Below are 14541 nucleotides of genomic sequence, written 5' to 3'. Positions count from 1 at the left end.
TAAACTGCAACAGTCTACAAGGCTTCTTACATTAATGTGGGTTATTAAAAACTAATGGATTTAAATAAGGGAATATTTTTCCTGGCTTGCTTTTGTTAACTGTGGAAATTCCATTGACTGCATTAAGAAAAGCAGCCACAGGAGTTTAGGAAGAGCACAGTATCATTTATTTGTAAAGTCATTTGTAGTCATCAATTAAGCCCCTTGCTTTTTTTAATTAGATCTCTGCTTTGGAGATTCAAGGAACATGGAGAAAACTGAGTTAATGTGCAAGTCATTTCCATTAAATGTACACATTTTATCTCATGTTGGATGTTGTGCACTTTAACAGGGGACAGACAAAACAAAATCTAAAAGAAACACTTGGAGTGTAGGAGTCAGTGTTCATTCTCTAGTAGCAGAAATAATACCCGAACAGGATTAGGAGTTTTTTAAGCTTGATAAAAATTCTTAATCCTAATGACATGAAATGGAACAGACATTACGAAGGAGGATATAAGTAGATTTTTATAGTTAGTTCCCATTCTCTTCTATTAGAGACTTAACTGGGTGGGAAATGAAACAGATCTGATTTCTTTTAAGGAGGAAATGGGGAAAGAGGAACATCAGTGAAAACAAATTAACATTCCCATTAAATGTAGTGTTTCTGGTGCTTAGCATAAGTCTTACAAACTACCCAAAACCACTTCAAGCATAATGAAAAAGAGCACTCCATGTTTTCAGTGGTCCTCTTTTGAGACCAACTCAGGCATATTTGATGTTGGGTGAGAGGAATGAAACATTTCTTCTGAATTTCATGCAGTCTTTTCTTTGAGGTTCTCTTCGGTCACCATAAGTAATATTTTTCAAAGGACAAATTTTTCCTCTTTCTGCATGAGCCACATGGAGTGAATTAGAAAATTCTCATTTTTCTGTCACTAGGTAGTATTCATTGCTGAGTTGTATGAGATACACTGATGTTGTACTTGTTTGGGTTTTTTAATGGAAACTTTCAGTAAAATATATGAGGGATGGTGTGCTGGGATAATAAAACTTTCTTCCAAGATGTGGACATAAGAATAAATACTAAAATTTAGAAACACTCAAATCATTTATGGGAATATTGTGTTTCTAATATTTTGTTACTGTGATTCATTTTTACTAAAAATGCATCTTCAGTTTTAAGTCTTCTTTGCATGTTTTGCATTTTTAAAATTTTGTTCAAAAAGAATTGTGATTCTATGAACTTTGGAAATCAAATTTCAGAGAAAAGTGGCATTTTTGAGTTATCTATAGTCTTGTTAATCAGTGTTTCTTGGCTCTTTTTAAATGAAACTGTTTCTGTTATTGTCCAGTAAAGGCATATATATGTCATGAAAACTATGCCTGCATGTAAAAAAGGACAGATAAATATACAGGCCAGTTCTCAAGTGAACACTTCATAAGTAACCAAATAATCTTCTGAATTTGGAAAACTGAATGGTATGGTTCAGACATAGATAAGGATTGATTGTCTCTACATGGAAATGACAGGACATCCAAGCTCAGTATCTCCTTGTGCGGAAAGATAAAAAATGAGAATATTTTGCTTTCCTTTGAAACGTATTTTGACATCTTCTGTAGTACTTTCCAGTACCATATAGGAAAATATACAGCTTTCCAGTTGAATGCTCAATTTTGTGTGGTAGTATGGAGTCAAAATATTGGTCTTTTGTTACATGAATTTTTTTTTTATACAGAAAAGTTATTTTAATTTTTTGGTATGGACGGATTGATGGTAACCAACAGACAGGAGCAGATTACCTCAGGGATATTGGTATTCTTAGGATCTTATCTCTTGTCACCTTTCCAAACTGCACAGAGCAGCATCCTCTCTAATGATTGCTTGAGGTAGTGGAATAGTAGTGATTTGATATCACTTCCATTTAGGCCTTCCCAGTTGCTACCTGGGTTCATCCATGACTGCTAGCTGGATCTAACAAAAATAAGTCCTAGTAAGCTTACTCCAGAATTTTTATAAAAGTTTTGAGATAGTTTTCAGTAACACAGCTTGCAGTGTTAAAGTAGGCGACAGCACAATATAGTTGCAGCAAAGTTTATGATGACATAAGTAGCAGCAAAGTTTAGTGATGCTCATTTGAACTGATATGTCTAACTTATTTATGGCTTCACCTCTTGTGAGCAATGTGGTAATCTCAAGTGCATGGACATTAATTTCCATACTGTCTAATACCACTGAGTATTTTGCCTGTTCCTGGTTTAATTATTTTTATAACAATATTTTCAGTATACCAAGTTTACTCTCTTACTCAACCTCAAATTAAAATACAGTAGATTAAAATAAAGTAGAGTTTCTTTGTCCAGGATATTCAAAATACATAATTTTAAAGAAAGGCTAATGATGTAAGAATAACAAACTCAGGGTTTGTATAAAGTGTCATTTCCTAAGAGTAAGAATAATTCCTGGTAAAATTATGCTATGCAAATTGTGTCATGGAAAAGGCTTGTTAGGTAAAATTATTATTTGTCTCTCTAGAGTTTGCTGTTGAACAGTCTTGCGAAAGTTATTGGATGCTGTAGAGAGAGTTGGCAAGATGAACTAATGTTTTTTTTCCTAACCTCCAGTATGGTCCTTTGCCTGAAAAGGCAAGCTATGCTATTTTTTGAAACTAGCTGCTTTCATAGGTGCCAGCAATCTTGGCAGTGATTTCCATTACCATGTTTTTCTAAATTCTGCAAATTTGCATTTCTCTTTTGAATTTTAGATACCATTCCAGGGAGACAGTGCATGTCCTCCTGCTTCTTTCTTCTTAGACAATTTCCTAATGTCCTAATTTACCTCAACTCAATCAAGGTTAGTACTATTATTTAGTATTGGTAGTACTGTAATGTATGGAATCCCTTTTAGACTGTACTATGTGAGACACAATGGAAACATAAAAAGATACAGAAACAAAATAAGTAAAAATAAAACACATAAGTGATAGTGGGACATCAGTGGTCAGTACAGTAAATGGATTAAAATGTAAAGAAGCAATTTAGAAAATAGTACCATGGAGCTTGGTGGGCATGATGGACTCATCACACTTGTAATGTAACCATTATCAGGCTTTCTGGTGGCATCACAGAAGATAAGAAATATAATTAAAGGAAGACAATGAAAAAAAGTGTATATTTATGGGGTGGGCAGCATGGAGGAAAAAACCCCAAATGTTTTCTTAAGATTTATCAAGTAAGTAATGGTGATTATTGTCACTGGTAAATAATTGGTACAACATTTTAGTAATCAAGAGTGTGTACAGAAGACAGGACACAAAGGACTCTGAAAGGAATAACATCTACATTTTACTGGGAAAGCAGTCACTGAAGTACTAAAATAGGGCAGTATTATGAAAGCAGTAAGTTAGGAATGTTATTTTTGCTGAAGTTATCTGAGTACCCTGCAGGCAATGTTGCATTTTTCAGAATAAGAGAAGCTTGAAGTCAACATTATGCAGCATTATCAGATCAGTGGATAGAATGGGTATAACTTACAGATACACAGGTAAAGTCAGATGTGAGGAAAGAGGGAGGGTAGGGTGTGATTATGGAATAAATGATTGCAGTCTTGTTCCAGTGGTTTGAAAGTGGAGTTGAAACAACTCTGTCTTTGGTAGGATGATTGAGAATTTAAAAGAAATTATTAAAAGAATTGGGAGATTCACAAGATGAGCATAACTACAATGTTATAGGAGTATGAAATCTAAAGAAGAACATGAGCTTGTAATGGTGCCCAAAAGTAGCTGCTGAGTGAAAAATGGTGACAGTGTAGTGTTTTTAAACTTGGTCTGGAATGAGACCTCTGAAGAAATCCCAGTGACTTTAGCCACTGGAATGGCTCCAGTGTAGTGGAATGAAGAGATAAACTATCACCACTCCAAACTGGGGTATGTGTGTAATTGAAGAAAAGGAAATTAACTTGGCCTTACTTGAGCCATTTAAAGTTATATTTCTAGTTAGAACTGGTCATCTGGTCTCAGTTTATTGCCAATGGGTATAGATGGTAATTTCCAGAGACTTCATTCTGTGTATTTCTTACATTTGTAGTGCAACTAATTACTCCACAGATATGCTTAGCTCTTTCCATTTCCTTGAAAAGGTTCTTAACTTAGTTCTTAAAGGCCAAAGTTAAATGTGATTACAAACCACCTTCAAGGTATATGGGACAAAAAAATTATTGCCTACTGCAACTTTTCTTGCTTTTTCCTTTTGAAGTAATTGATCATTCTTACAATTTATCATCTGAGACTAGCCATGCTCAGATTTACTTAAGTCATTTCCCTTCTCTATAGATCACAGGGATGCAAATATAGTTCTTTCTGTACCATGTTACAGGCAAGGTGTACATGGATTTACCTTTTATGTTTCGTTCACAGGAATAAACTTCAGTAGAATCTCTGCAGCTCTTAAAATGGGGCTGCCCTCTATGAAGATTATTTGCTTGATATTCTCTCAAGAAACACCACTTTTATCCATGATTGATTAAAACTGCTTTAGGCATAAGAAAGTCTCAGAGGACACCTTACTATAAATGTATTGCCAGCAGCCCTGAGGGTGACATTATAACACTGTCAGGGATTAAGTGAGTAAAACCCAACCTGATGCAGGCTCTGCTGAGTTGTGGTCACAGTGGGAATTCTTAATTTTTAAGATGGGTATCTGAGCATCTCATTGAAATGGACATCACTCAGGGGACAGTTGGTTTTATGAGAACATTGAAGACCTCTAAAAAGACCACAAAAGAGTGAAGTACATATAATGCAGTTAAGAAAAAAAAAAAGAAAGAAAGAACCTAGCTGCTGTGAATGTGTTGTATTATCAGCAGCACTTGTTCATTTCTCCTGATTTTGGTTTTGCAGTAGGTCTGGTCTCTTAACACTTATATGGCCAGGACAGAATGACACATTTTTTGAGTTTAGTTGTTGACAAAGGTTCTTCTCCATTTTAATTAAAAAATACAATGAGGTCTGCTTGAACAGAAGAAAACATTCACGCAGTAAAATTAGCATCTGGCTCACCAGCTTTGCTTAATCTGGGTCTTGTGCTGATTCACGTGAAACTACTGTTGAGAAAGAATGCATAAAGTGTCGTAATCCTCATATGGTGAAACCCCTTCAGTGTAAGGGCATGAAAATGTTTTCACAAACTGAGCTTAAGTTTCACCCCAACTGGTTCATCCTCATGCTGTCACACAGCTTGCTGTATTTGCTGGCTTGTGCATGTTACTATAGACTGTTTGGATGAAACCTGGACATTTGGCAAACAGTGGCAATCCCTTACCTTTCCTTTCAAGGCACTAGCTTGGTGTATGTGGGTGAACTAAATCAGTACCCTTTGTAGACTGCCTGTGACAGTGAAAGGAAGAAGTTCCTCAGAGTCCCTACATCATGAAAGAAAACACTACTGGGAAAGGGATTTGTGCCTTGCATCATTTACCTTTTGTATAGTCCCAACTATGCTTTTTGCCTCCTCCTCACTCTAAAGAGGGAAAAAAACAAAAGTTCAATCTTCCTACACAAGTTCCATTTGCTTTATAAATGTTGTATAGGGAAAAACCTTTCTTCTTCCCTACACCTTGCTATTATGCACACAGGGAAGCTTTCTTGCAGTAACTATATAGGATAAACCACCCATTTTCCCATGCTCTCTCATAAGCACTGCACTGCTGCTGGGCAGGGATCTCAATCCCATTCATGATTGCATTAGTATGTGTTCTATCTTGCCTCTGCCAGCTCTACTGGTCCAGCAGTGTGGGACAGTGCTGAATGTGGAACAAGGAAGGAACTCAGGAAAGTCAACTGCCTATTTACCCACCCTAGTGGTGAAATAAATGCTTGGGAAGTGAAAGAGACCATGGCAGCATAGCATGTCTTCACATGCTCCAAGTGAAAATTATACCCACAAAAGCTGCCGCTGCAATTTTGAGCTTTGAACATTTTCCAGATCTCTCATAGCTAATATTGTGGAATGTTTCAGCAGTGTTTGTTGTCACAAGTGTAGGATGGAAAAGCTAGTCCATAATTTTTCTGCCCACTGTTTATATATGCCGTATGTTCCTAATGTGGGATTTTCTTTTTCCTTCTCATTGTCGTCTTTATGTGGTCTGACTCAGATTGGGGCGGGGGGGGCGGGGGGATGTATTTTTAATGTTGTTTTATCATGCGAGGAGGTTTTTTGGTAGCATTTATTTGGGATTTTTCCATACTTTTCAGAGTTACTTCTACAACAGTGACACCTTTAACTTCAACTATGCCCAAGCCAAAGCTGCAATGGGCAATTTTAGTGAAGCTGAAGAGGTATGTATTTATTTTCTCTGAAAAACAGCAATGGAAGCATGTCCCCCGTATTCCCCTATTTCCTTCCTTTTCTTCACCCAGATCTTCATGTTGATTGAAAATAAGCAGGTTCTGTGGAACATCTTCTTCCCTTTCTTAGAGGAACTGAAGCTCTCAGTGAGCCCTACTCAGAAAATATTATCTTGGTAATCTTGTAATGTGAGGTATACAGGGAGTCATGCTGCTTGTGGTGGTGCATCACAAGAGTGCTTGCAGCTACCTCTAATTGATCAAAGAATGGCCTCTTAATCAGATTTTCTACGCTTTGTCTGAGATCCCAAGCACTCTGTTTGGAGTGAGTAGGGCATGCTAAGTTGAAGACGCTGAATAGTTGAGAGCTTCTAGGTGTCCCTAGTAGTTTGTGGTTTTTTTTAAAAAAAATTCCTCTGGGATATGTGGGAGGAAAAGAGGAAGTGCTCACTCTCTTATTCAACAGTATTCAGATGCAGCTGGAAGAGATTAACTTCTGCACCCAGTACTTTTTTATGTCTGTGTGCAGCAGAAACTTAATTACAACTAAGATAAGCAAAAGCAAATAGTTGTTATGAAGGTGGTATCAACATTTTCCACAAGACCAGAGAAAAAGACATGCCACAAAAAAAATCCCACACCACATAGTCTAAAGTGAATCATATAGTGAATCATAAATGTACATGTAGCACTTACTGTTATTTAAAAGCATACCTCCCTAGACATAATAAAATGAAACATGTGATAAACTGCTACTTACAGTGATACTGCTGCTTTCTTTTTGTTTCTTTCCTATTACTCCTCCTCCTCCCCCCCCCCTAAATTAAGGGATCAGCAATGTTTAAGCAATACAAATGTCAGCAATTTGCATAACTCACTTTTCTAGTACATACATCTATTCTTATAAAGGTATTTTGATTTTTGCTAGTAGCATGCAGTATAGTTACAATATACTTGAGAGAGGCATAAATAGCTTTTTTTTCCTTTGAGCAAAGCCAGAGTACATTTTAAAATGTATAACTTCCCACACATCCCTTTTTTATGTAGAATGTAACAAACCTGTATTTGTACTGTAAGGTACAAAAGATGAATGCTTTGCCTGAGAATCTTACTGGAACTGAAATGGCTAGAAATTGCTTATTGCAGACCTGGAATGATCTCTGTCATGTACAGAAGGAAAGTCTCATCTATATATGAAACTTCCAGTATTTCAAGAAGATGCTAATATAATTGCTTGCCTCGCTTTCTAAACAAACACATTCCAAATAGCTTTTCCCATAGACCCAGTGTTCCCTTGTGCTGTTTGTGTTGCATGGCCACATACTGGAGCTTGTTCAGGGCAGGCCACACTCTCTGCACAGCTTGGTGTTCTAAAGCTGCACAAGTCCCTTGACAAACAGGACACTGTGTGAATCCTCTACCTACTCTAGACAGAGGGATGCCCCCTACAGTGCAATTGCATACCCAAACTCTTCTCATAAGCAGTTGTTTGTGTGACTTAAACCTTACCTGTGTGTTGAAATGAGGAAGGTTTGCCTTCTGTTTTTTTAAAAGTACATGCATGTATAATCTTTTATTTTCCTTCTTCCTGCAGGTGTTCCTTTTGATCCAGAGTGAGAAGATAAAAAGTGATTTTGTTTACCTTAGCTGGCTGGCTCGCTGCTGTGAGTCACTTTACTCTCAACATTGCAGAATACAGATCCTCCTCTATTGTGTCAGTCTTGGCAATCCACTTTCCTAATTGAATTTAATGTTGTAGGTGTATTCAGGACTATGAAAGTGAAAAGCTGATTGCACTAGTTATAGTGTGTGTGGTTATTGCACCTTTCATACATCTGGCTTTTAAATGCAGTTACTGCTTCAGTGCAATGCTGTTCCAGTACTGTTAGTGCAGCTTTGTCCTGACCAGTGAGCCTTTTTCTTCTCAACTGTCTACTCAATTGCTTGAGTTAAGACTTTCTGTCTTAAAAGACTGAGTTGCAACTCTAAAATGTTCAGAAAAAAACCCCCAACATAGAAGCATTCATACTGGCTCAGGCTCAAGGGTCTGTCTGCCTTCAGTGTTAGCCAGTATTCGATGTCTAGGGAAGAGAGGAATCAGGCAAACATACACAGTATTTTTCTTCCTACCATGTTACTCTACATGTTGTCCAAACTCCTGTGCCTGAAGGATATGCTTTATAATCTCCAGTATGTGTTTTTCTTCCAAAAAACTCTTAGAAGAGTTCTTTCCTTGTATTTCTTTGAATCCAGGAAACTTCTGCTGTGTTTAATATTCTATATCAAATCTTATTTACTCTTTCTGAACCAGCTTTTAAAACACCATAGAGTACACCTCAGTATAGAGACAGCTGCAGTGCCATATACATACAAAATAGTATAGAAGTGGGCTTTGAGTCTGAGACTCCCTAGGCTAATTAATTTTCCTTACTGTGCCTCAATACAAAAATGTTTTCTTATCAAGCCGTTTTCAGCAGTTATACCTGGAATGTATGCTTTGGGATGTTATGCCATATTGCAGATGTAGTAAACATCTCCTAACATGATCTTTCCAGACAGGCACATCACACACAGAAAAGCCTATCTATTACTCAGTTTGAGGATGTGCCAGTTTATTTCCTTTTTAATTAAACTGCAGTACCTGATTGTGTTTGAGTGTTTTATATATGAATGTTTTATTTGAATTTTTTATGGGAGTGATGAATATAGTTATCTTGCTGTGTCAAGTAAACTACTAAAAGATCACATTATAATACATTAATATCAGAGTACAGTTAGGGATGGAGAAGTAAACAATTCAATGCTGAAATATTTCCAAGGGTTAAAAAGTACCAGAGATGCATCCTTTTGCATGACAGAATGTAATTTTTTGTTTAGTATTATAGTACTATTTATACCAAATTCTTCTTGAAGAGAAGGTCAAAAACATTGGATTAGCACAGAACTCCATTGCTCTAGGTAGATTGGTGCTGGAAATTGAGAACTGGCTGTTTACCACTGTATATGGTATTTGGAGTTGATGAGAGATAAATCCAATTTGATATCTTGCTGCCTCCTAAATGAGAAAAGTCTATAAATTCTGTGATTTGGTGTTACGTGTTTATTGTTGGTTACCATCCATTCTACCTGCAATATAAGTGCAGAGATAATGGACACAGATATAACAAGCTGAACAGTCCCTCTTTTGAAAAAGCACAAGAGTGATCCTTTGTGAATAGCTAGGTACTCTCAGAGCAGCGGTTAAGGCTTGAAAAATAAAGGAATACTTAATTTAATTTTCTTTTCTCCAGTGTTTGAATGAGCCTGTAATTATGAATACCAACCACAGATTCAAGAGAATGGCTTATCACCAGGAAGTACAACCTTTCTGTTTAAACACCCTAGCAGAATTTCTACTCATCGAGATGGAAGATTGTTTCATTTCTAAATGTGTATACCAGTGATATTTAAAGACCAATGAGAAATGCTAGTCATATGCACAAATCTAAAACCAGCACAGGATCTCAGGAATTTAGAAACATTTTTTCTTGTAATGACAAGTTTTGTTATGCTTGGAGGGGCTTCAACCTCTGCCCTCGTCTTTTGATTTGTTATGAATCATAGGAATTGAATGTTTAGATTGACATGGGCACCAAGTATTAAAGACCTCAGTTTGGTGGCAATTAAAATTTTTTTGTGTGTAAGAACACACAGTCCTAAATCTTACCATATAAATGGATTGCTGTTGTGATTTTGATTTAAGGGGGGGGGGGTCCCCAGGGAGGGTTCCCCGGGACCCCCCTGGGTCCTAGGGTCATGGGTGTTCGCAGGCAGGCAGGCAAAGAGACTCTAGACGGCTGGCGAGGTGCTGATGAGATGAGGGTTTATTTGGAGTTCGACCCCAGGAAGGCAGCATGGTTACTGAGGGAGAGGGGGAAGGGGAGAGAGGGAAGGGGAGAGAGGGAAGGGGAGAGAGGGAAGGGGAGCCTCCAGAGACCGCCAGGGCAAAGAGGGCGAGCCCTCTCCATTTGCACTCTTAACAGAGAGGTTCAACGTGGGTGCGGTAAGATTCTTCAGCCAATAGAGTTACAGATACATGATACTGCAGGGAGGGTACAGACTTGGGATAAACCATACACTTTCCAGGGGTGAGCCAGAACATACCATTTCCATAAAATGCAATTCCACAGATTGCCATAATTCATTGTCCTGCATAAAAAACTTTCTCTAATGCCTTTCATTCTGTTTCTTAATCACTCCTGAAATCATGAGAGTTGTTTTTAGTGCTTATCTGTGAAATATAAATTAAGATGTAAACACTATAATTATTCCTTTTGACATTAGTGTTCTCTGCTGAACTGGCTGTTATTACTAGTAAGGCAGAGGATAAGGACGAGTTTACCTTCCCAGCCTCATGCTCATGGCTGTGTCATGCATTTACATTAAACAAAGAAATACAGAAATATCTGTTCCACCTGCCACTGAATATTGGACATATCATATTCTTTTCACAATTCCAGCTTTTTCTTTTTATTGCAGATATTATGAATAAGAAACCACAGCTAGCCTGGAAGCTCTATCTGAAGATGGAAACCTCAGGGGACTCCTTTAAACTGTTGCAGCTCATTGCAAATGATTGTTACAAAGTGAGTTTTCTCTTTAGAACTTGATATATGACATGTTAACTCAGTGATTTTACCAACAGTCATTTTTTTGATACTTTTTATCATTGTCATCACTAGTGAACTGTCTTTTATAATGGCAGGAGGTCTAATAATGTGAATGAGTTGGCAAGGACTAGCCATTATTTTAACCTACAGGCCTTCTTGGTAGAGAACCTGTTGATTAAAATGTTGGTAAATTACTGCATGCTTGAGCTATCAATAATGATAACAATTGCTTCCCCTACAAGGGATTCATTATGGGTAGAAATGACAAAAAACTTTTAAGGAAAAAAATCTAGCATAGATTCAGCAAGAGGCCTCATGCTTTTTTGTTGTTGTTGTTTGTTGTTGTTGGGACAGTATTGTGTTTTCCTTGAAGCTTGTAATGGGAGAGAGTCCTAGTGATCTCAAAAGCAATCTTCTAAAACTGAAAAAAATTATCCCTTGTATATCTTTCAAGTACTCGGTTACCATCTCACCCTACAAATCTAGTTGCTCAAGCAAGTGTCTATGTGTCTGGTGTTTCCCATAGATGCGATTTGTGAAAGCAGGTTGACATAGTATAATCTCTCTCTAGAGCATTTAAAGTCTCACTTAAATCAGTTGATTGCTTTGTCTAAATTCTTTTTAAAACCTTCTTGTCCTGAAGAGGAGAAGTAGCTCCACATTTTGGATTTATCTAGAGCTCTTAAAAACTGCATTTTAGAACTAAATTTTTCAGTCTAATTGTGTGTCTATATATGGCCATAAATGACTGCTCCAAAATTGTTACTTTAGTATTATAATTTGTCTTTCTGCACTTGGTTCAAGTACCTCATGGACTAAATAACAAGGTCCCTGTTTGATTTTAGGTGGCATTTTTCAGTTGTTTCTGAAACATGACATTATATTCAAGGTCTACAGGCAGCACCAGAGATGTAACTTTAGAAGGCAGTTGTAATAGGCTTTGCTCAACAGAAAACAGAATGAGCATGAATGGAACAAGGTCAACAGTGTCCTGGGAGTTGGTGTAGCTGGATGGCTCATTGCTGTGCTGATAGAAATTGTTAAGGGAGGAAGTTGGCATGCAGGATTTCATGTGAATTTCTTGATGCTTTTTATGCAATAGCCCGTCTTGTCCATATGGGGAACAGGACATGACTTGGGGTGAAGCATTTCTGAGATTTATGTCAGATAGAAGGAGAACATCAAACCTGCTTAATGGAACTAGATCAGATACTAATTTGGATAGATTAGTATTCTAATTTTTCTTTTAAACTGTCACATCTGATAGTGTTCATACTCACTATCTTTATTCCCATACATATAAATTTTTGCCAGTCACCAGTGCTTAAAATCAACATTTATGTGAAGAAAAGAGAATTATTATTCATACTGTAGTACCAGTGTTTCTCTGACTAAGGTTTCCAAATGTAGCTTCCACAGCCTGCACTTTTTTCTCTGCAGGCTTCCAGCTACCAGAGGATGGGAGGTTGTGCTCAGTCTACTGTCTGTGATCTCTCATGGGAAGATGCTAGTCACAAATAACATTGTCCTTCAGGCTTGCCCAAGTGGAGAATGCTCATACAGCCCACATGAGTTATGCTATGCTGACTTCAACAACCACAGTTAATCTGGCCACTCCTTTTGCATTGACTGTTGCCAAGCAACTTGCTCCTGGTTCCCAATTACAAGTAGAGAACCTAATGCAGAAAAGATAGGGTTCACACTGGATTTTCCTATGCTAAGGAAAATTTTGGATTATAGTCACTGAATCTTTTTTTTGTAATGTATTGTAACAACAAAGAAAAAGGGTTTAAGTTAAACCCAGAAGATAAACAAATATGTGGCCATATCTACATGAGGAAATGTGATTTCATTTTCAAATGTCTGGACTAGTTGGAGGTTGATACTCTGTCAAGGGTTTTGGTATAGTTGGTACGACACTAGATAAGGCCACCTCAGAAAAAGATGTTATAATACCGCCTGTTTCCCATTTCCCCAGCTGCAATGTCCCTGTTCTTTGTCACTTGCTGTGTGCAGAAAAACAGGGAAATGCACATTGCTTCTACAACTTACTGCTGATTTCAGAAAACTGAGCTCAGTGTTTTACATCCCCTTCTGAAAGGTGGTCAGGAATAATGTTTCACTTTCTGTGCAGATACGTCAGTTTTATTATTCAGCCAAAGCCTTTGATGTTCTGGAGAGACTGGACAAAAATCCTGAGTATTGGGAAGGCAAGAGAGGTGCTTGTGTGGGTGTATTTCAAATGATTTTAGCTGGCCGAGAAGCAAAGTGAGTATTCTGTGTTGTATCTGAATTTATTTGCTCTTTTCCTATTTTCAGCTAGCTGTAAGCCAGAATCATATTCTCAGCTTTAGGACTACATATCATCTTCCAATCTTTTATTGATCTTTCAGAGAATAGACACTCTGTCCAGAGGCTCCATATGTAGTCTTCAATTTGAAGTGTGCCTTCCACTCCAACAGTTATAGAATATATGATAGAGAATAATTTATGAGCAAGTGCTGTGGATTATAAAATACCAAAATACTTTAGTCATCATCACTAGGAAAAGCTAAGTTATAAGTGTAGTAATATGTTCATGAACTGGGGGAAAACAACATCATTTCATCTTGATGGTGTAAGAAATAAAACTATCACATGACATTTTAAGGTGCACAAGACAGAACTAAGGAAACATTTACTCAACGCTGTAGGAAGGACATGATTTCTCTAAACAAAGAGTAGATGAGACTGTGTTTTCATTAAAATTTGCCTTCTAAAGACACTGACTATGTCACACAAATATACTAACTTGATGAAAGCTTAAAGGAAATCATCTGTGTTACTGATAATTTTGTTTTTGGCCCATTTCACTAGATCGGGGAATGAGAGAGAATAGTGAAGCTGTATTTAAGAAATGCTCCCTTGTAAATATTCTGCTGTGATGCCAGATGGCCATTGTCCACTGGCCAAAGTTGCTGTTTTCTACATGACTCTTAGATGTGTGACTCTTACATTGGCTTCCACACCTTCCTTCTATTCATTTCTCTGCTGGAATCATCTCATTAACTACTATACCTTTCAAGTGTCCTTTTAGTAATCACTGCAGCATATGCGGTAAAATACACATAGCTTGCCTGTTTTTCAAAATACACAATTAAATTCTTACTGTAAACTAACTGGCAAACTGCAGCAGGATTTACATAGGTTTAATAATAATAGGTTTATTCTATTAGGAATGTTGATTTCCATGTTATTTGTGTTTATGTGTATTTTGTTATGTGTAAAGTGCTTTGGAAGCATTAAGATGAAGCATTAGATGTTGCTATCCTAAAGACTAGTATATAACATTAAAGATCTTTTTTAAAGTTTGGTTTGTTCTGGGGAACAATTTTTCAAAAGTGAGGGTATGTATAAAATACACACATATGGCACACAAAACTAATTACATTTTGGTGATTTTTTTTTAACTTATAACTTCTTTACAATTGTATGCAAGACCTTTTCATCAGTTGCTTTTTTTGTCTCTGGGATCGCATCTAGCATGCATTTTAACCTATTCCAGCACTGCAGATGAATGGACTTCTCTG

At 37.2% G+C, this 14541-nt stretch overlaps 1 protein-coding gene across 7 annotated transcripts in view; it reads left to right on the top strand.

Moving 5' to 3' along the window:
- The window catches only part of IFT56 (intraflagellar transport 56), a 75830-nt gene that overhangs the window by 46860 nt on the left and 14429 nt on the right, over positions 1-14541 (top strand). For 5 of the 7 annotated variants that reach the window (XM_063396107.1, XM_063396106.1, XM_063396109.1 and 2 more), the window contains 5 exons: positions 2745-2833; positions 6231-6314; positions 7918-7987; positions 10842-10948; positions 13107-13240. In XM_063396107.1, the coding sequence (XP_063252177.1) occupies positions 2745-2833; positions 6231-6314; positions 7918-7987; positions 10842-10948; positions 13107-13240 (484 nt within the window). The other 2 variants (XM_063396110.1, XR_010080224.1) reach the window with 2 other exon arrangements.

This window comes from Prinia subflava, chromosome 4, assembly GCF_021018805.1.
Source record: "Prinia subflava isolate CZ2003 ecotype Zambia chromosome 4, Cam_Psub_1.2, whole genome shotgun sequence".
Classification (NCBI taxonomy): domain Eukaryota; kingdom Metazoa; phylum Chordata; class Aves; order Passeriformes; family Cisticolidae; genus Prinia; species Prinia subflava.
This window is presented reverse-complemented; position numbering and strand designations above follow the sequence as displayed.